The 22,401-nt window shown below is 36.6% G+C and overlaps 2 protein-coding genes across 2 annotated transcripts; one reads left to right on the top strand and one right to left on the bottom strand.

The window, feature by feature from the left end:
• Positions 1-179: 179 nt before the first annotated feature.
• Positions 180-11,285, top strand: LOC139132931 (uncharacterized). Its single transcript, XM_070699280.1, has 13 exons — positions 180-264; positions 535-601; positions 1,459-1,620; positions 2,226-2,305; positions 2,498-2,681; positions 3,196-4,444; positions 5,362-5,519; positions 6,417-6,581; positions 6,844-7,026; positions 7,526-7,735; positions 9,390-9,547; positions 9,787-10,012; positions 10,649-11,285. The coding sequence occupies exons 1-12, from the start codon at positions 217-219 to the stop codon at positions 9,994-9,996; spliced, it is 2,874 nt and encodes a 957-aa protein (XP_070555381.1). The 5' UTR covers positions 180-216; the 3' UTR covers positions 9,997-10,012; positions 10,649-11,285.
• A 3,844-nt stretch (positions 11,286-15,129) lies between these two features.
• LOC139132930 (uncharacterized) lies at positions 15,130-22,401 on the bottom strand. Its single transcript, XM_070699279.1, has 8 exons — positions 21,926-22,401; positions 20,954-21,111; positions 20,363-20,527; positions 19,906-20,088; positions 19,279-19,488; positions 17,981-18,138; positions 16,732-16,957; positions 15,130-15,804 (listed from the first exon to the last, which is right to left on the bottom strand). The coding sequence occupies exons 1-7, from the start codon at positions 22,399-22,401 to the stop codon at positions 16,748-16,750; spliced, it is 1,560 nt and encodes a 519-aa protein (XP_070555380.1). The 3' UTR covers positions 15,130-15,804; positions 16,732-16,747.

Below are 22,401 nucleotides of genomic sequence, written 5' to 3'. Positions count from 1 at the left end.
TGTTAATACTATTCAATTGAACCTTTCCTTTTCTTCGGATTTCAATTATTGAAACAAAAAATTCTGATGTGTCTTACTCCATTCACACCTAATATTTAGAAACAGTGCTTTTTGCATGGTACTTTACATAGAATGAAAGTTGCTGAATTAAGGAAAGAATATAAAAAAGCTGTCTGGGAACGAGTCACTATACAAGATTTGTGTACATGGTTGACCATGTTATTATCTGTGCTTTCCCTGTTTGGGCATCTTGTCCTATCACAGGTACAAACAGTATAGTAATTGGTAACACGTTTCAAACGAATTCCGGTGATATTGGAAATAATCTGGTTCTTTCTTCAGGACGAAAAAGACTATGCAAAACAAGCTACAAACAGTTTTCTATCGTTTTGCATTTGAGTACTAGGGCAACTTCCACGTAAAGTCAAAAGAAATAACGGTGACCTCTGCACTTAGGGTCGTGTGTGGTGCGAATATGACAATTCATTTCCTTACAGCGCGTGTTCAATAACAAATTATTTTCTTAATTCGCAGGGCTCCTTTCTGCATTGGGGAGATTGTGAACTTGAATATATCCCGGAACTAAACGACCATCGTACAGGTAAGTTGATAAAATAAATATGGTGTTTTTGTTGTGAAAATCATTCTTTAACTATTTATAAACAGCGTAGTAGGAGAAGGCCACGAAAATATATACCCTAAGTTACTAACTATCGATGACACAAGCAGAAACCTTCAGTATGACAGAATTCGAGTCACGTCTGTGTAACCATGCATTTCCTGTAAGTTTTGTTTCTTATATCCGATATTTCTTATATCTGTACTGGCTGCGTCGGAATTTCTTTCGCATGTCTTCTTAAATAAATCAAAATACCAGTGAGCTAAATTTACTACAAAAAATTCTGGACACGGAATTCATTGTTGCCATCCATCTATGTGTCAGAATTACCCTTTGATCTGATATTCGCGGCAAGTGGATGATGTAAGGATACATAACAAAGTGAAATAGAATAACACACAAACCCACTCTCAGTCAAATTATATAATTGAAAGAGATTTTAAATGGTATATAACTACTTAAATTGTATTTACCTTAAATAAATGCATTAGAGTCTATGTTAAGGTTAGCTTTTATATGAAGCGCGTGTTTTATTGAACGGTAACTTACATATAAAACACTGGAGAAAGCTTGAAGCAAAAACTATTCTGTAACTGCCGGATTTTATTATTTTGATATCCATCATGGGCGTAAGCAATTTCCTTTCTCAAATTAGTCACTTTACAAGATATTGCAAAATGCTTTTTTGTCATTAGTTGACGTAGCCCATAGCACCAAGAAGTTTCGCATCGTTTCAGGAAAAATATTTCATCGTTCGGTAATTTTTGTGATAACTTTGTTTTGCTTAACAAGAATTTGGTGTAAAGGTGCCTTACCGCGAAGTTTATTTTCTTTTTAAGTTTGTGTGTACCACATGGTAGTAAAAGATGAATATTGTATGACATTCAATGGCAAGGACATTGTAAGCGATTGCGAAGACAAGGATGGCAACACCGTGGAATGTGTTGCCTGTTACAAAGACGATCCAGATTGTGCTGGCACCGAGACAGCTATATCATTCGGTGAGTATACAATCCGGCTGTGTTTTATGCATAAAGGAATCCAACGGACTTGGAAATCGGTACATAAAGTCATCAGCAACTTCACATCGTTACATTTTGGTTATCTATTTTACAAATGTTAGCATGCGTTGAATAACTGAATAACTGAATTACTAATGTTCACATGAAACATGACGGAAAACATATGACATTGTTTTCCCAGTTGTCAGATTTTATTGCTTATTTTGATGAAAGAGGGCGAAGCGTAGAGAAATACAAGAACAACTTAGATGTGCAATCTTCTATAAAACATTTGCTTTGATGTCTTAAATAATAAAGGCTGGTAGAATTTATCTGTACAGAATGTTAGTTCTCTATTCCACAGCCATTTCATGGGTTTCAATGTTCTATTTACATATTCAGGTGATAATGTGGTATCGGTTTGCTAATACTAAGGCAAGAAAAGAGTAATTAATGTTACTTAACCACAAAAAGAATGCAATATAGGTCATATAAGTGATTCCAGTTACATACACTCGTATTTTTTTAATTTAATTAGACAACTAACTAGACCTCCCGTCATATTTTCAACGATTCTTCTTAAATATTTTTATCATAATATTTAGAAAAAGTCACCCTGTCATGTGATGGAGTAAAGCGTCCTGTTATTGCTGTCAGTGGTCTTGAACCAGGACCACAAATCAGAGTAAGTATTTTGCTAACAATTCAGTTTTCAGGTTATAGCAAAATTATTGATTTTGTCATTACATGGCCATGTTTTGATATTTCCGTCTGGATTCGTGTATTTTTATTTTTATTTGGCTTATGTAATAAAAAATTGACGAGAGTTGTTTCGTCTACTTTAATCCATTCTAATACTACCGCTATTGCTGTGCAGGTTAAGTATGGTACGATCGTCAATTTAACGCTATATAACCACATGGCTGAAGATTATACAACGATGCACTGGCACGGAATCTATCAGATAAGAACTCCCTGGTCAGATGGAGTACCATATATTACCGAATGTCCAATTCCGCCAGGTGGAGTGTATGTCTACGCATTTGCCGCAATTCCGGCTGGTACGTTGTCGTTTTGTCAAATCTGTCTTGAGTGAAGACATGGTTTGAACATTTCTATGTGCAAATACGTCATTCGTCTTTTATTGTTTGATCGATTCTAAACGCTTCCTTTGACTTCGTTTTGTTTTGAACAGATCGGAGCATTCAATATTAAAATGATCAAAACCATTAGGCTACATTTAAACAAACTAATTAATGGATGACTAAATGCTTAAATCTTTCTTAGACTGTAGGCGTTAAGATACTGGGTTCATATTTCAATATATGTAATATATCTACTGAACTGTGTAATCTTTTGTGGCAATGAAGTTGATGATTGATGCCTCCGGTCATCGTTACAACATAAGAATGGCATCCTTGATGGCCCTGACACATTACAAAGTGTTCGACAAAACATCATGACAGAGATTATATCACACGCCTTTTTTGATGAACTGTCAAGGTTTATCATTCTGATGTATATCAACAAAAAATCTACAAAGACTTATTCCAATTTTTTTTAAAATTTTAACAGGAACATTTTGGTATCACTCCCACGTTAGTGACCAAATATCAGGTGGTATGGTTGGACCATTAATCGTGTATGAGGAAGATGAGCCAAACCAAAAGTATTATGACTTCAATTTGCAGGATATCCGTAATGAGTATCACCCTCTGCCTGAATACGATCAGTTCATCATGTTATTGGCCGATTGGAGACATGAAGAAGCTATAGTCAAATCTATTTCAAGATTCGAAGGTCCACGCCCATTGGTCAGTCAAACTCCCTCTACATCTGGCCTTGTTAATGGCCGTGGGCGATATCACCAAGACGACCCACAAAAGCGGACTCCATATTATGGCTTTGCCGTAAAGCCAGGTCACCGATATCGTTTCCGTGTCATTGGAGCTATGAGGGTTAACTCATATCGCATATCGATTGACGATCACAAGATGAAGGTAATCACTTCTGATGGTTTTGATCTCAACCCTGAAGATTTTGATTATGTCATCATATCAGCTGGCGAAAGGTACGACTTTGTACTTAAGACTCAAGATGATCCTGAATATACAACGTATAAGATTCGTGCCGATGTCGTACGTTTTGATGGTAAGGATGATGGCCAAATGGATGAAACCAATGCCTCTGTGTTGCGCTATGGTGGCACCAGTGGTGTCTTTCTCAGTGATACTCTACCACCAGATAGATGGCGTCATTGCAACGAGAGCAATCCTTGCTTTGCACTGAATTGTCCATTTGGCCAATACGCCCCTCCATCTAACACCGTATGCACATCTATTGCCGATATGACCCGTTCCACGAGGGAACTAGCCTTGGATCCGACACTGAACCATGTCACAAAAGAAGCCCAAGTTTTTATGAACTTCGTTATTGCTGGCCGAGGTGGTAATGAACCGGGTACAAGCCCAAAGCCTGCCATAAATGGCAAGTCGTTTGTCTACCCTTCAGCACCACCTTTTGATCCTACCTCTCAACACACTAGTTGTGAACCAGAATGTGATGCCTCTGATCATCACACTGTTTGCTTATGCACATATAACGTCACTCTTGTTGAGAACAATTACCAGTTTGTCTTCACAAGTATCGGATCAGGGGGCTCTAACAATGGCTCACATCACCCAATCCATGTTCATGGACACAGTGTCTTCTTGACAAAGATGGGTTTTCCTGAAAAAGATGCAGAAGGCGATTACTTGCAAGCCAACCAGGATCTTTGCTGCCCGTGCCCGGATGATGACACACAATGTTGCTCTCTGGATGAGTAAGTTGATAAGTAGTGCAGATTTCAAAAACCTAAATGTTGACAACGTTTTATGACACACATATTTTGGAATTGTATATGCTACATTCAATATCTGCTTCAGGCTTATACCTTTATACTTCTTTTCCTTTTTATTCTAAATTCTCAAGCCGCCATGAGTAACTTTCTCTCTACCGTGTTCAGCAGCTTTAACTAATTCACCCATACACCCCAAACTATATGCTATCATTTGGTATGACATGTTAAAAAGTTAAAATACCACTTATTTCGTCTCTTACAACGCCAATTAGAACTATCTTCAATCCCTTTTTTCCGTCTTTGGGGAAAGATTTAGCTCCTGTACAGACTGCTTGCTGATAAAATTGCATATTATTCATGCCTTACTCACCCTGTGCATATATACCGTTATTAATAAGTTTCGGCTACCTTAAACTAGCCAAACAATCATTTCGCTATCAGAAGATTTTTCCATACCATGCTTCTCTTGTAAATATAGTGGAATTGATAGTTCACTATGTTGGTAAGTAGCTTATTCTATTCATGTTATGTAGGACATAGCCAATTCAAAATCATAATATAATAAACTTATCCGAAAATTGGAAGATGTGTAACGTATGCCTAAGGTGGAGATAAAACTATCCAAGTCGTAATATGTACTGCGAGCAAGATCTTAGATGAAAGAAAAAAAATTAGCTTTCACAGAATTCAAAATTCTAAGTCATATCTTACAAAATATTTAATACAATGTATATGACCAATATATGATATCCAATACATTGTATTATTCAAGCCCAAAGATGTCATTATTTCAGCTAAATAATCATTTATTTTGACAAACTCACTTGCAATGTTTGTATTAGGATATAATTATCACCATGTGATATGATTTGCTTTTAACACGTCTTAACTTCACACAGTGTGACAGTGCCTTGTAATTTGCCTCGTTGGAAAAACGATACCTGGAATGAGAACCCTGACTCCATTCCAATGAACCTATACAACCCACCTCGAAAAGATACCATACTTCTCCCTGCCGGAGGATATGCTATTGTACGGCTAGAGGCTGACAATCCTGGTAAGTTATGTTATAAAGATTTGCGGTGAAATACAAGGAAAACAAGATAAGAATAACTGTTACCGTTTATCCGTTTTTTGTATTGCCCATTTTCTCCAGTTTTAAAATAAGTATTTGCACGAGGATAGCAACACAGAGTATATTTTATTTATTGGAGATTTTTTTTTTTTATTTTTCAAAATTATTTTTTTCATATTGTTGTGTAACCTATTATGGCCACGATATAATCTATAGAGTCCGTCTATATCAGAGGTGACTGGCAAAGGTAAAGAACAATTAAAGAAAGGAAGATATTTGACTCGTGATCAAGGCTGACTTCCTCAAACATATGGCAATATATATGTTCTGTGCTTGGGGCTCCATTCAGGCAATTCATTCTTGACAGTAACAGCTAATAACGTTGTGTCAGTAATAATCTATACGAAATGAAATCTGAAAACTGACCTTTGGGAAAGCTAAAAGGGGTTTGAACTAGAGGCCTAGTAATCACATTAAAAAGGTGTCCAAAAGAGCGCCCTACGGCTCGGTTTCTATGAATAGAAAGCTATGCTGCCCACTTTTAGATTTGTGTATAAGTACAAGTGGATTGGCTACATTGCAAATATATGTAACTCCCTTCCAAAGCAAAGTCGTAACTCTCCAAACAGCATTTGCTGATATACAAGAAGGTTAAGCAGTAGTTAAGTGCATATTTCGCCTTATGAGATCATTTAGATCGCCGTCCCTTAGTACTGTTGGACTCTTTCTGCATATTCCGTCATGAGATTTAGTGTGGCTACAAGACGTTATGAATTATGTAATAACAGCAGCCAAACAAACAAATGAAAATATAAAATCTAATTAAAACCGATAAAAAATAAGTACTATAGTCTCCAAACATTGCCTTTGTAATTTTAGGTTGGTGGTTCTTACATTGTCATATTGAACCTCACTTGGATGGAGGTATGGTCCTATACTTGAACAGCAAGCCTGATGATCAACCAGAACCACCAGTGGGATACCAAGGATGCGATCAACACTTCAGGGATGTTGAAGATTTTTACGAAAAAGTCAAGGAACAGGGTCAGAATTACTCTAATCGCTCAGTTTGTACTTCTTTGTTCTTAGTTCCCGTATGCTTGTTTGTCTGTTTATTGTATGATATTTTGTTCACGAACTTCAAATGTTCCTTGAAACTTAATGCAAACTAGCAATTATCTGATAGTGTAAGGAAGAATGATCTGCGATATATTTTAGAGGGATAAATGAAACGCTGCTTAGATTGGTCCAGAATTGACCCATGCAACAGAAATACAACATATGTTTATTAGAAATATCTTTGTAGAACCGGACCTCACAAATGTTGCCTTGGATAGAGCAGTTTCTCTAAGTGTCGGTAGAGACGCCGAATATGGTAATGATGGTGATACACAAACCTGTGCCATTTTGGAAGGTAAAAGCAAGTCTTGGTGGAAAGTTGACCTTGGTGACACCTATAAAGTATACAGGGTTATTTTAGAGAATTCAGGTAAGCAAAATGAGTTTATTCTGTGTTTATTCCCTCGTAAGGTAGTGTGGTTCTTTAAATTAAAAGTCTCTAACATTCTTTAAAACTTAGCTGTAGAAATTGTTTCAACCATTCACTTTCAAAATCAATATGAAATATCGAGGTCGCCGTCCATATCTTGGCACTATGAAAACAATTGCTCAACTTTACAGGCAGTTGAAATTCAAATTTGCTGCTGTCTCCCTTTTAACCTTATTTTAACAAAAATGTAACAGTGTAAATGTTTTCTACATAAACAGGTGAAAAACGAGTCCTCATTAGTGGTATATCAGACGAGTCTTGTACATAAATAGCTATCTCCGAGGCAAATTCTATTTTTGAACTCAATTTCTCTGTAAACATGGATAATGTTTCATGGTACTTTTCATGTGATTATTGATAAAACTGAATATTGACTCAAATCATGTAAAACGGAAGAATGTTCTGCAAGCAAATAGTTACTCCTTTTCTATCTGTACAGATGTTGGTTTTGTAAATTCGGTTGTAAGAGTCGGTTCAGAAGAGAACATTGAATTTCAGCATCAATGCGGTGAGGTCTTGGTAATCGAAAAGCTCAAGAGCAACTCCACAACAGTCGACTGCATAACACCTATTGTGGGTCGTTTTGTCAGCATCCAATCTGACCGTCTCAATTTCCTTTCTCTCTGTGAAGTTCTTGTCATGGCAAACGGTGAGAAATATCTACATTGCCAATTTTCCTCAAACATTGCATGAAGCTAAGAATACACACTCACATAACCATCAGCTTTGACGTCTTATCTCTCCCGTTTTATTGATTTATTGGCCGACTTTAAGTACATTGAAATGTGAATTAGCTCAGAGCCTTGACTTTAATGCGTACTTATTTACATGTCATGTTAATGAGATGAAGAATTAATATGATTCTTTTAGCTTCAATGCAATGTTCAATTATGACACTTAGATTCAGATATAAGATGTGTCAATATGTGTAGAGTCTCTTTAAGTATTATATAATACATCAGAAGGGATTTCCTTTCTTTAAAAAGCTATCTAAACCGAAAACTGAAATTAATTGTAGCATCAATGCGTCGAGGTCTGGGCAATCTAAAAGTTTGAGAGCGATTCCACAACAGTCGACTGCATATAACACCTTTTTCGGGTTATTCCGTCAGCATTCAATCTGACAACCGCACTACCGTCTCTCTCTGTGACGTTTTAGTGATGGTAAACAGTGAAAAATAGCTGCATCGAATAGTCATAACATCGGCTTTGACGTTTTATCTCGTCCATTTCATTTATTAATTGGCCGCTTTTCAGAACACCAAAATCAGCATTCGCACACAGCCTCGTTATATTTTGAGTATTCAATTTTATATGTCATAAAGATAAATCGTAGAATTTATATTCATTCTTTTTTCAGCTTTGATGCATTACTTAATAGTGACACTTGCATTAAGGCACCAGGAAATATTCTTACATATTTGTAAATAATAGCATAGACAGTGTTTTCTCTTAACTAATACGTGTACTTCACTAGTAGGGGCGGGAAACTGCTCAATGTGAAAAATACAACACTGCAGTGAGAGGCATGAGTGATGTGCATGTGTAGAATATTTTTTAATTCTTATGATAATAAGGGACTGTCGTTCCTTTACAAAAGACTAACTTGAAAGAAAGAACGAATTGTGTTAATTGCATGACCTATTTTTTCAAATATACGTAACGATTTGAAACTCTCATTACTACAACAAAGAACACCAGTGGGAGGCAATCAGAAGTAATCGTTGTTTTAGATCATGCTTTGGACTCATTGATTGTTATTGATAAAGTGGTGCACATAAGAAGACGTGTCTTTCATTGTTTGTACCAAACAATTTTTGATTCTTGGGTTTTAATAATACAGTTGATAGTATGACAAGTACAATGAATCCAAACGAAGAATGTGCACCAATGAAAAAGATTATAAATTTGATTGTTAAAAATCGCTAGCCTCATTTATTCATTTATTATAATTGCGAGCCACAATATGATGATGCATCAAATTGTGTGTATCTCGCTATCTCTCTTGATGCCACATTCTATTCAATGTGGACAAAATTACTGTTATAGTAATAGGTATTGCGTCGGAATATAGTTTATTTCTATAATTTATCGATATGATTTATATATAATAAATCGTGGTCCCTGTTCAAGTAATTTGTAAGTAATTTGCACCTTCATTCAAGACAGTAAGCTGACAAGGTGTTAATTATTTTTTGTGCAATTTCCATTTGAAACAATAATATCCTTTTTTATGGATGCATTTGCACATCTTAAACAGATTCGATTAGGTAACGCAGTATTATTGCATTTCGCTATCACAGAAAATCCTGTTGACCAGCCAACCTTTGATTCCGGCTGTGGTATACCACACGACTTTTATGGCGAGAGTGGAACCATCACATCAATGGGCTATGATGGGACAACTTTGTATGAGAATAATGCAAAGTGTGAGTTCCGCATCACCGCCAGCGAGGGAAAAGTAAGTACGGAAAACCTATACATGTTCAAGTTTATGAACTCTTTAACACCGAATATTTGATTAGGACGACGTGGTAGCCAAATATCCAGTGTAGAGATGGAGCATGTTTTGAGTGTAATATTTGTCAGTCAAAATAATGCGCTTAAATGTGCACTTTTGTGTTTATATTGTTCCTTGTTTTATATCAATGTCCAAATCAAATTTGAATTAAGAATTTGACATTTCGTTGTTTTCTGCAGAAAATAGTTCTGAACTTTGTGGCATTTGACTTGGAAGAAGGAAGTGACTTTCTCTCCGTGAATGGTATCGGAGGAGAAAGTATTGCTGAATACACTGGTTCCAACATCCCTGGACCACTTGCTACGAGCAGCAGTCAAGTTATTGTGCATTTTAACACAAATGAAAGTGGCCAGGCCACAGGTTTTCATGCCGACTGGGAGGCAGTATAAAAGAAGACCTTAACCAGTAAGTTTATTTTGTAAATGTGACACAATTAGTTTTTTCCCTCATCACAAGTTCAATCGCAGAAGGTGAGTTAAAGCCAGGTTTTATTTTGAATATTACCCTCTCCCCATCACGGATCGACTCTGCAAACCGGTACTATCGACATACAGATGCTCGTGGTCCATACAGCGTGTCCTATTCCGTCTTGACACAATTGTGATGAACACTTTATTTCTGTCTACTATGTTTTATAGTAATCATTTTAACACAGGTAAAATCGATAACTGGGAGATTAGAATGCCTATATTCGCAGATGTAACAACATCACGTACAAATATTACTTGAAGACTTTTGCTTAAAGTAATGCACACAGTCACAGGTTTGCCTCTTGAAAGTTTTAATAGATTATATCTTCCAACATAATAAATCTGATATTTGTATAAATCTAAGAGGAAATCACTTTATGCGATCAAAATCTCTTAGATAACGCACTGAGTCATCAACAAGTAACTGAGTGCTAAGTTAAATTACACAAGTTCTTTTTTTCACCTGAAAATCTTCAAAATGTGATTATTGGAAATTGCACAAAATAGCTCTTCTCTTTAAAAACTATCATAACAAACCAATACAAATATCGTTTTTTTTCTCCTGCTTCAGATTATGTTTTCACCGAAGATGACAAGGACAAGGTCAACGACAATATGAACGTTTTTCTGAAACGTTTGTTTTTTTTCCTCGATACTCTGATTTCATTCTGTGGTTTAGTTTTTCATTGGAAAGTATGAGAATATGCTTGTTATGTGAGTTTACTGTAGAATTTACATAGTGATCTTGTAAGATTACTGCTCTAGTAGAATAACTCATATGTAATTCAGATAGTTTTAAAAATATCAACCTTTAGGAGTTTGTTGGTTTAAAAGATAAATATATAACTTTTGCTTTAATAGAGTTTTACAGTTGTATTCTAATCTACGGACTTTCGCAATTTTAATAATCTGCAGGTTCGACTTTTTCAAACAGTGTTAAATCAGGACAGTATTTTTAGGAAATTGTGAATTGTGACATTCTCTTGGAAAATCTGAAAAGTAAACGGAGCTGAGGCATATTAATACCATAGAAAAGGGAATCAAAGGATCACGATGTTAGAAGTGGTTTAATCACTGTAGTTTACATAAAGTGCGACCGAATTCCTCGCGTAGATGTTTAAATAAATTGAAAATCAAATCATTTATCCAACACTGTCACTATCTTAAGCTTTCTGCATGAAGAAATAAATATTATGGAATAGCATGAATTAATAGTCCAGTCGTCGTTTATTAATTGCTTTGCATAATTTGAAATGCCATAAGGGTACTCTTGTATCGTATCGCCGTTTTATAGTGCATTCAATTTTTCAGTGTCTTGTCAACTAATTAATCTAACTTATGCAGTATCATGTCACACTTTAGGTGTTTTGTTGTGATGATGTTTTAAAAATGGTCAACTGATGGTCGATATCAACAACTCAAAACTAGTGACGTTTTCAAAATTTGCTTATAATTTCCCAAGTAACAAAAAGAAAAGAACAAGAAAACACGAAACTGCTTAATTTACCTCTGATACAGTTTGCTGCAAGTATTGTGAGATCACCCGATCGGAATGTATTGTGACACTGCTGCAGGTTGCTATGGGACTGAACGTCATGGCGCAGGCAAGACGTTGGTGTACTGTCCCATCAAGGGAATATTTTCCGTAGTTGCTTTTGATATAATTCGACGGCATCGCTAGGAACGCATACATGTACATAGAATGCATCCTATCATGAGTAAAGAGTCAAATGACGTTTTTGTCCGACAACAATGTTTAACAATGTCCTAAGTTGAGGTCAGCCATTGATGTCATATGAAACATGAGGAAAACGCTTATGGATACCGACGTTACCCTGATCTTGCCTTGTCTGTCTGTCTGTCTGTCTCTCTCTCTGTCTCTCTCTCTCTCTCTCTGTCTCTCTCTCTCTCTCTCTCTCTCTCTCTCTCTCTCTCTCTCTCTCTCTCTCTCTCTCTCTCTGTCTCTCTCTCTCTCTCTCTCTCTCTCTCTCTCTCTCTCTCTGAGATAACAACGTTTTGACATAGGGTGATTGATAAACCTCTGACGAACCACTCGGTCAAATCCTTACTTTGGAGTCAAAGACAGTGATTCTATATTCTAGCAAGTTGTTACAATATTTCTGACTGCGACTACACCACACGGCTGTAGAGCTCATGGAGCACTCACACTTTCATACTCGCTATAGCACATCGAACACAAACTTTATCGAAGCAATAAATACATCGCTTAAAGGGACAAAGTCGTTATCTTTTGACTTTTTCACCTTTTCGATGACTAAATCCCCGGTCAAATCAATAGGTAACCCAAATGGTGACCACGGCTTCAATCAAGGATTCGTAAACCCCCTACTTGCTCTTTACGGCAAGGTTCTATGTTTGTAAGGGCGTCTTCGCGATTTGGACCAACCGCCATGTTTGAACCCAAACACATAACAAATGTCAAACACGGCATGACCACTTGTTGAACTTGGAAACATGCCACTCGAACTGAACAATGCACGGTGTAGTTTATTCCTTCATTTTACTCTCAATGCCTAAAGGCTTTTGGCAAGTCTATGTGGAGGTACAAACGACACGAAAACAATTCCGCCATTGGCATTATGCCCTTCGCTAGGCACTGTCGTTGGCTCCTCGACTGATACATCTTGCAGGCATTTGAAATGTCCATTACGAACGTGATGTCGGAGAACAAGATTGGTCCTCAAGCTCTTCATGCAAAGCCAAGCGTCAAAATGTTACTGTGGCAAACGGCATCGGTATTAGAGAATCCAGAAACTGCAATACTGTATTCTCCATATAGAGCCATATAATTATACAGTATGATCTTTCACTGTGTGTTTGTTTTTTTTCACACGCGGATGCTTACAGCTCTTAGCACTATGGTCTGATTGCAGGTCAACACTTGCCAACTCTGAGGTTGAAACCAGCCCTCTGGTTTAACCCCTCTCCCGATGTTTCTCTATACAGGGTACGCAAACGCGATGGGAGTTGTCTGTGGTATACCGCTTTTTAGACATCTTTCAATAAGTCGAACAACATCTGCAACTGCTCGTTTTAACAATGTAAGTCAAAACAGGTCAAAACAGAGCGACTTTCCCGTTAAACTGGTCTCGGGGACACCACCTGAGCTATCAACCCACGGAAGAAAATACGGTGTTTTTTAATCCGGTTCGAACTCACAACATACGGAAGCCAGTCACCTAGCAGAGATCTGAAGCAACAGACAGAATCATTCGTCTAGTTCAAAAATATTTCATTTCTTTGGTATGCTGCACTGAGACTTTGTTCGTGGCGAATATCGATGGAATGAGCTCAAGAAAAGAAGAAAGATAAGAGGTTATCTGGTCAAAGTAGAATTTATTTACACAAACCTAGATCAGTTATGAAATCTGACTCTTAATTTCCAGGAGATGAAATTCAGGTTGATGTCATGTGCTTTGATTTATGTTGATAATAATGGCCACATGCATAATGTAATGTTCCTATGTCACGTTACTATGACTTTGTCAGTGACACTATGCTACCAACTAAGGGCGTCACTGCTGCATAATGACCAATCAGCTTCATGTTATCCGACAATTTCGATGATATTACACTCCTAAGTCTAGTATCCTATGTCTTAACATCGGACATGTTCTATGAAGATCCTGGCTTTGGATTCAATGCAAATGCATATACCTTATATTATTCTTGTAAGTTTCTTTTTCAGAAGAAATTTTAGCATATAACATGATTTTGCTCTTTTAGTCAACATATTGGTAATCTGCTGGCTAAAAAACAGCTCCATCCATTAACTAGGTATCAAAAAAATCGAATGCATGCTAGGATGCGATGCTGCAATATCATGTCCTTTGATGTTCATATTATCAGTCTGACAAGAATTGAGATTCTTTACCCTTGGTTCGTCAATTGTTCATGATTTCCTTATTGCCTTGTTAACATCATTAATTTGAACGCATTCAAATTGTTAATCCTTACTAATCCAAAGAGCAAGATATGAAGACAAAGCCAAGCCTGTCAGATAGTGACCGATAATTAAGGTTGAACAAATGAATATACTTATTTCCTTTAGCCAATGGTACTTTGTCAGATTATAGTGATACAATTTAACAAACACAAAAATGCTTTGTCTATATCTGCCATAGGTGTAAAGGGTGTCCGATTGTTTCAATGATTGACCAAACCGGGGTAAGTAGGTAGGTGGGTAGGTAGGTTGATATTAGTTAATAACAAAACGGGAAAGTGTTGATATACCTTTAAAAATGTAAACTACCAATATTTCATGATATGTACATCAAATTGGCAGCTATGCTTTTAATGCTTGAAATAAAACAGACCTGCAGTCCATCGGATCACGATTGTCTCAGAGAGAGAGAGAGAGAGAGAGAGAGAGAGAGAGAGAGAGAGGGGGGGGAGAGGAGAGAGGGGGGAGGGAGGGAGAGACAGAGAAAAAGACAGACAGACAGACAGAGATCTATTAAACGTCAGTATTCGTGTGCGTTTTTTATGTAATATTGTTGAATAGGTCTATTTATTTGTTTACGAAATGAGCGTCCGACCTAGAAGACGTTGTTAAAAAGGGTTTTTGTGGACAGAAATGTTGACTCATGATCAACGATAGGGTGCATGTTATCTATTCGTTCATCGCAGTGCTGTAGAAATTTATAGATCGAAACTACAGAAATATTTTCCCAGAGCCGGACGATTCACTAATGCTTGCAATGCAATGGCTTTCAACACTGTGTGTCACTTAACATCATACATGCAGCGAACCTTACCAGAGAAATTATATGCAAAATGTGATAACGAGTTTAATTTGAGTATGCAAAATGGAGATCCTATCGTTATTGATTGACATCCGCCATCACCGTATTACTTAGACCATATTGTCATAATCACAGCAAAAAATCCTTTAGCGTGACATGATACAGCATGAGGCACATTATTTAGCAGACACGACACCGAAAGACTTAATGCAAAATATAAAACAGTAGAATGATACACGTAGGCTTAATGGATTAAGAATTAACAATTAACGTTGACTAAAATATTCATTTATGCCATTCAATAAGATTTATTTCTTCATTAAGAAAAGTTTGTAGACAGTGACGAATAAATGTTGTCTTAAATTCAGTTCACATGAACAGCTACGAAAGGAATTTTGTCTTATATTTTGTGCGCTAAATCCATAATTCTAGTAAACGATATTGAACATCAGGGTTCTTTAATTCCCCTAAGCCATGGTATACACGTCCGCTAATTTGCTCGTCTTTTTTTCTATATGCAATCAAAGCTCATCTCCTGTTTTGAGATTTTCTGAGATTATAACACATCTAAATTCCCTTAAAATTCGGCCTGATTTAACACACTCTGAAAATGTCGAACGTTCAATTTGGTGAAAATTGTAAGATTTCATGTATCAGAATACAAATGTAACACTCTAAGAAAACAAAAGTTATATATGTACCATTTCGACTAACAGAAGCCTGACCATTAATAATCTTTTTCTGGCTGCTATATGAAATACATCTCAGTTATTCTACGAAAGCAGTGGTCTTACAAGATCAACATATTATTTCCATCATGAACCCACATAACCAGAATATTCTCATACTTTGAAATGAAATAAATTATCAAGAGAATGAATCAGAATATCGGGAAAACGTTCCAGAAGAACGTTCATAATGTCATTGACCATGTTCCTGCCATTGTCGGGGAAAACATAATCTGTAACAAGAAGGAAAACCGACATATCTAAGTATTCGTTCATGACTGTTAGTTTTGAAAGATGTTTAGAACGTTTCATTCGGGAAAAGCAGTATCCTTTCATTTTCAAATTGATTGACTCTACGAAAGGATTATGGAACTATATATATAACTTGAAGTAATACAAGTAAGTGGTTTAATCTGTCTCTATCAGACAGTCTACACATAATCAGTGCTGATAAATCTAATTTGTTAAACAAACGCTCTGAATTGTTTCAAAGTGCCTCAATCAAAATAAATATTATTTATAGAATACAAACCCCGCCTTAATGGTTCAGTAGGAATGGGAGAGAAATCCCAAGGAAACGTTTCCACTAGATGCAACAAAACTTAAGTCTAATAACTTTGTACTTGGTGCTTGTTTTAGACAAGTCGTAGTGTTTCCTCGTAGTTTAAAATCAAAATTTGGTTGAAATAAATAACGAATCGCACAATTAGAACTTTTGAAAGGAAAAGCTTTGGCTGTGTTAAGGCTTGAGGAAAAGGTTCAAACAAATATTAGAATATGTTATTTTGCAAAGAATGAGTCAACATTCTTATCTCGCAATCATCAATATTCCCTGTATGAAAATGTTTAGTTTAAATCGTAGTTATACAAAAGAAAATCATAATTGTGTCAAGAATCAACAGGACAAGATGTAGAGATATCAAGCGTCTATATGTCAACACTGCCGTTTTGCATAGTCGATTGGTAATCTAGGGGTCGATATTCGATCAATAAATTCGATTTACTTACCAATAGCCTAAGCAAAACGGTAGTTTCGACATACAGGCACTTGTTGTCCGTACATCTTGTCCTGTTGAGTCTTGACACAATTATGATAATATATGTAACTAGACAAGTGATGAGGGAAAACTGACTCAATTAAAATTACAAATATAACTTACTGGTAAAGGTCTTCTTTTATACCGCCTCCCAGTCGACATGAAATCCTCTGGCCTGGCCACCTTGATTTGTGTTAAAATTCACGATAACCTGATTGCTGCTCGTAGCAAGTGGTTCAGGTATGTAGGAACCTGTGTATTCAGCAATTTGGTTTCCTCCAATATCGTTTACAGAGAGAAAGTCACTTCCATCTTCCAAGTCAAATGCCACAAAGTTCAGAACTATTGTCTGCAGAAAACATTGAAAATGACCCATTGTGATTACAACCTAGATTTAAACAACAGTAAAAACAGATCGATAGCATAAACTCAAAAGTTATCATTTGTTAAAGTGTCTTACTTTGACTGGTGAATGTTATGCCATCAAGAAGTCGATCAGTACTGGATATCTGGCTAACACGTCGTGTCGTGCAGGTAACCAATGTCACAGACAGTAAGAATATATTGTAAGGTGGTTAGTGTTGTATCGCGGACTATGACGTTCTGATGCTTGGCATTTCATGTTGTCTATGGTTTTATTTGTTGTTTTAATTTTAATGTCACTGCTACTTTGCCGTCTACAAAATCAAAGTTAACCAAATAGTTTTGTGACGATAAAAGTATATATTGTAGACTATTTTTTTATTTTATTTTACTTTTTTTATTGTTATTTTATTGAACATCTACAAAATTTTGGCATGCAAAAAGTATCGTAAAGGGATTGGGGAAATTTGCCATTGTGTCACAATCAAGGCAAGAGTTGCACTGGCTGTTTGTAAAACCTAGAGTAGAGTTTTAAAGTTATTTTAATGGTTTTAAGGCAATTCAAGGCAAAGCTCCGTTTTACATCTGATTCACAGACATGATTGAGAAAACCTACTACATCAGTTCAATTTAAGAACAAACAATAACCATAATCTTACAGCACCACGATCTTCAATTAGACGAACGACAGCACATTTGCTCTCTGTGGTCCTAAACTTTGGAATTTAATGCCGGGAGAGTTGAAATCTGTGCGTAATTTGAGCAATTCAAACGAAAGCCCAAAAATATATCGTTTTAAGGAATATTATCGGTTGTAAGGACTTTTGTTTTCGTTCGTTTTTACTTTTTACTTTAATTTTTATGTCCCCCTGCTTTTACTTTATTTGCTATAACATTTAACTGTTATGTACAGCGTCTATTGAATACCTGATTGTAGAATTTGCGTTTTTAGAAATTTAATTAATTTAATTAATGTTAAATGTTCAAAGTATAAATTTTCCATGCTCACTTTTCCCTCGCTAGCAGTGATGCGGAACTCACACTTTGCATTATTCTCATACAAAGTTGTCCCATCATAGCCCATTGATGTGATAGTTCCACTGTCGCCATAAAAGTCGTATGGTATACCACAGCCGGAATCAAAGGTGGGCTGGTCAACAGGATTTTCTGTGATAGCGAAATGCAATATTGCTGTCAGGTAATCAATTCTTTTTAAATGTTGCAATTCCCGATGACACTTGTAGAAAGGAAAATATCGTTTAAAATGGTATTTGCTCGAAGAATAAATTATTTTATGTCTGATAGCTGTTTGAATGAAAGATCAAACACATTTCTCCCACAGGAACCATGAGTAGTTATAAGTAGATCACAGAACAAAATTGTTGAAATGGTTTATATTATCGGCAGCAATACCATATAAAGATAATTTTGTTTACACAGAATGGTTTATGGTTTCCGGAGAGATAGCGGGACACACTGTTTGTTGCACCATTTTCCTGTGGCTTCAAGAATGATCAATGTTATGATTAATAAAAAGAAGTTGGAGATTTTTATCGACTTTGTTATCAGCGGATATTTTCCTTTGGATCCCATTGTACTGGTCATGTCCTCACTTGTATTAATAAAACTAAAGACACTAAAATGGTTTGGTACAAACGTTGAAAATATCTCCTTTGTGTGCTTTTCGTTTATCAATATCAACCAATGAGGACTCGTAGTCCAAATTATTATATAAAGCAAACGATTACTTCTGACAGCCTCTCTCTACTGATGTTTGTTTTAACAATGAAAGTCAAAAACCTTTACGTAGATGAGAAAAATAGGTCATGGAATGTACGTAATTCAGTTTTTTTCCTTTAGATTCCATTTTGTAAAGAAAAGAAGTCCCTTCTCAACATAAAACTTCAAAGAGACCTACACATGTTGATATTACTTATGTCTCTTAGGGCAGTGTTATTTTCTTATTGGGCTATAACACCCTCCCCCCTACTAATGAAGTATCTGTAGTACTGAGAGGGAATTAATCTCTCTACGGGTATCCTCCGGTGTCAGAATACAAGTGTAATAATTGAACAATTCATCGAAGCTAAAAAAAACCATAATGAAAATTCTTCATCTCATTCATGTGGCATTTAAATACGAAAAAATGCCAAGGTAGTTACGTCATTCTAATTTCAATATGCTTAAAGTAGGCAAAGAAATGGAGAAAATGGAAGACATAAGACGTCAAAACTGATGGCTATGTCATTGTGTATGCGTAGGTTCATGCAATTGTTGAGGAAAATAGGCAATGTAGATATTTCTCACCGTTTGCCATGACAAGAACTTCACAGAGAGAAATGAAATTACGACGGTCAGATTGGATGCTGACAAAACGACCCACAATAGGTGTTATGCAGTCGATTGTTGTCGAGTCCCTCTCAAGCTTTCTGATTCCTAGGACCTCACCACATTGATGGTGAAATTCGATATTCTCTTCTGAACCGACTCTTATAACTGAATTTACAAGGCCAACACCTGCATAGAAGAAACAAACGATCATTTTTCTTGCAGAACATTCTTAAATTGTACGTGGTTTGAGTCAATTGGCAGGTTTGTCAATAATTGCCTGAAAGCTATTGTAAAAGAATAATGGGAGCTGAGAGCAAAGGTGTGATATGACTTAGTGAGAGTTATTTACTCCCACAGTTTGAGAAAATAAAGAACATACTCTCCCACAAAGTTAACGTGAAGATAGCAGCAATTTTGAATTTCAAATACCAGTAAATTTGTGGCGATCCGTTTCCACAGCGCCTACATGGTCGTTGTGATCCCCAATTTTTAATCTTGATTTATTTGAAAGTCTTTGGTTGAAACTATACTCGACGGAAGTTTGAACGGAAGTTACCAACTTTAAATTTAAATGCGCACACTGAATACATTAATTTGGCTTACTTGGGCTCTCCAAAATAACCCTGTGTACTTGATAGGTGTCACCAAGGTCAACTTTCCACCAGGTCCTGCCTTCACCGGCCAAAAAGGCACAGGTTTGTGTATCACCATCATTACCATATTCAGCATCACTACCCAAACTGAGAGAAGCCATTCCACCCAAGGCAACATTTTTCAGGTCCGGTTCTAAAAAGACATTTTGTTCGTAATGAAGACATGTATACTTCTACTGCATGGGTTAGTTCTAGACTGATTTTAGTAAACTCTCATTTATCGCTCAAAACATCGTAGATCATTGGACTGAAAGTTGATCGTCAGTTTGTATAACCATTTAAGAGAACATTTTAAGTTCGTGAATGAAATATCAAACAAGACACAGAGAATCAGACTTTAGAGAACAAAAAAACAAAGTTACAGAAACTTAGAAACTGAGCGGTTAAGCGGTTACAGATTTTCTCACCCTGCTCCATGACTTTGTCATAGAAATCTTCAACATGCCTGAAGTATTGATCGCATCCTTGGTATCCCTCCGGTGGTCCAGGTTGATCATCAGGTTTGCTATTCAAGTAAAGGACCATACCTCCATCCAAGTGAGGTTCAATATGACAATGTAAGAACCACCAACCTAAAATTACAAAGGCAAAGTTTGAAGACTACATTAGTCATTAATCATAGTTTTTAAATTCGTTTGAAAGAATTCAATTTGTTTCTTTGATTTGCTCATAGTTGTGAAAAATACACAGAAGGAACCTAGATTTGAGGCGATCTATATTTATTTTCAGAAGTCATTTGGATAAACTCATGTAACGGTGGAAAGTGCACCAATACTTACCAGTTCATTGCTGTCTAATCTTCTAATACGAGGTCTGCTAATACCTATTTGGCGAATTACGACTTTGCTTGCTATTGTTCATGAACACCTGGAACTTACTCAAAAAAGTGTCCATATGTACTCCTGAAATTTTGCTTCAAATGCTTATCATCAAGTTCGTTAACCTTTTCTATCTGTCTTTGCTTGCATTGTATGACAAAAGTCCATAACATAACTTACCAGGATTGTCAGCCTCTAGCCGTACAATAGCATATCCTCCGGCAGGGAGAAGAATTGTATCTTTTCGAGGTGGGTTGTAGAGGTTCATTGGAATGGAGTCAGGATTCTCATTCCAGGTATCATTTTTCCAACGAGGCATATTACAAGGCACTGTCACACTGTGATAAGTTAAGGCGTGTTAAAGGCAAATCCCAGCATTTCACTGTATGAAATGGTGATGATTATATCCCAATACTAAAATTGCCATTGCATTTGTCAAAAGAATTTTTGCCGAAAAAAATACGATTAATATCGGAGTGAATAGTGCACTGCATTGGACATTTTAAACTGGTAGTACACATGCCATGCAGGCATAAAGATAATCTAGTATTTTACCTTGAACACGGAGAATATGCAGTTGTGAGATCTAGATATGCGAATGAGCTATGTGCCTCTTAGTATGCACAGAGCAAGTGTCTTACCCAAAACAGTGAAAATCTGTTTCATCAGAAGATTGGCAAAAAATGGCATGGAAAAGTTGCCTGGTATTCAACATGGCTGATTTAAGGCAGTGAAAACCAATTTACAATATATGCACTGGACGGTGGATTCGGGATTCATATGCCATCTTAATAGCAAGAGTCCTCACAGGAGCTAAATTTCTTCTCAAAAACGAAATGATGAATTCATAGGGATCAAATTGGCGCTGTAATTGACAAAATAAGCGGTTTTTTGAGCTATTTGGCATATAGCAAATGACAGCGTAGAAACTGATGCAGGGTATGAGGGAGTATTGGTACTTTAGAGTATTGTAGCTGAAGCTGTTGAACAGGGTTGTAAAAGTTACTAAGTGCATGTTGAGAGTTTAGAAGTAACGAAATAGAGGTTTCAAATTATGAAACGTAAGTTGATACCGTATCAAATACCTGGGTGTGAGCAATATAAGCATGTCACCATTTAGGTGTTTGAAATCTACATTCGATATTAACTTACTCGTCCAGAGAGCAACACTGAGTATCATCGTTCGGGCAAGGGCAGCACAGATCCTGGTTGGCTCTAACATAATTACCATCTTTATCTTTTTCTGGAAACCCCATCTTCGTTAAGAAGACACTGTGTCCATGGATGTGGATCGGGTGATGTGAGCCATTGTTAGAGCCCCCTGATCCGATACTTGTGAAGACAAACTGGTAATTATTGTCAACAAGTGTGACATTATGTGTGCATAAGCAAACAGTGTGATGATTAGAAGCATCACATTCTGGTTCACAACTAGTAAGTTCAGAAGAAGGATCAAAAGGTGGTGCTGTAGGGTAGACAAACGACTTGCCATTTATGGCAGGCTTCGGGCTTGTGCCTGGTTCATTACTACCTCGGCCTGCAATAACGAAGTTCATAAAAACTTGGGATTCTTTTGTGACATGGCTCAGTGTCGGATCCAAGGCAAGTTCTCTCGCAGAACGGGTCAT

This window comes from Ptychodera flava, chromosome 5 (genome assembly GCF_041260155.1).
Source record: "Ptychodera flava strain L36383 chromosome 5, AS_Pfla_20210202, whole genome shotgun sequence".
Taxonomy (NCBI): domain Eukaryota; kingdom Metazoa; phylum Hemichordata; class Enteropneusta; family Ptychoderidae; genus Ptychodera; species Ptychodera flava.
The sequence above is the reverse complement of the archived record's forward strand: the minus strand, read 5'-3'. Positions and strand labels throughout refer to the sequence as shown.

What these genes read in the sequence shown, in the direction of transcription:
- LOC139132931 (XM_070699280.1), top strand. Translation starts at nt 217, where the DNA reads ATGTTATTATCTGTGCTTTCCCTGTTTGGGCATCTTGTCCTATCACAG. An exon ending in GGCATCTTGTCCTATCACAG is followed by an intron (nt 265 to 534) that starts GTACAAACAGTA and finishes CTTAATTCGCAG; the next exon opens with GGCTCCTTTCTGCATTGGGG. An exon ending in ATTTGCCGCAATTCCGGCTG is followed by an intron (nt 2,682 to 3,195) that starts GTACGTTGTCGT and finishes AAATTTTAACAG; the next exon opens with GAACATTTTGGTATCACTCC.
- LOC139132930 (XM_070699279.1), bottom strand. Translation starts at nt 22,401, where the DNA reads ATGACCCGTTCTGCGAGAGAACTTGCCTTGGATCCGACACTGAGCCAT. An exon ending in CAGTGTTGCTCTCTGGACGA is followed by an intron (nt 21,112 to 21,925) that starts GTAAGTTAATAT and finishes AACTTATCACAG; the next exon opens with TGTGACAGTGCCTTGTAATA. An exon ending in GCTAGAGGCTGACAATCCTG is followed by an intron (nt 20,528 to 20,953) that starts GTAAGTTATGTT and finishes TTGTAATTTTAG; the next exon opens with GTTGGTGGTTCTTACATTGT.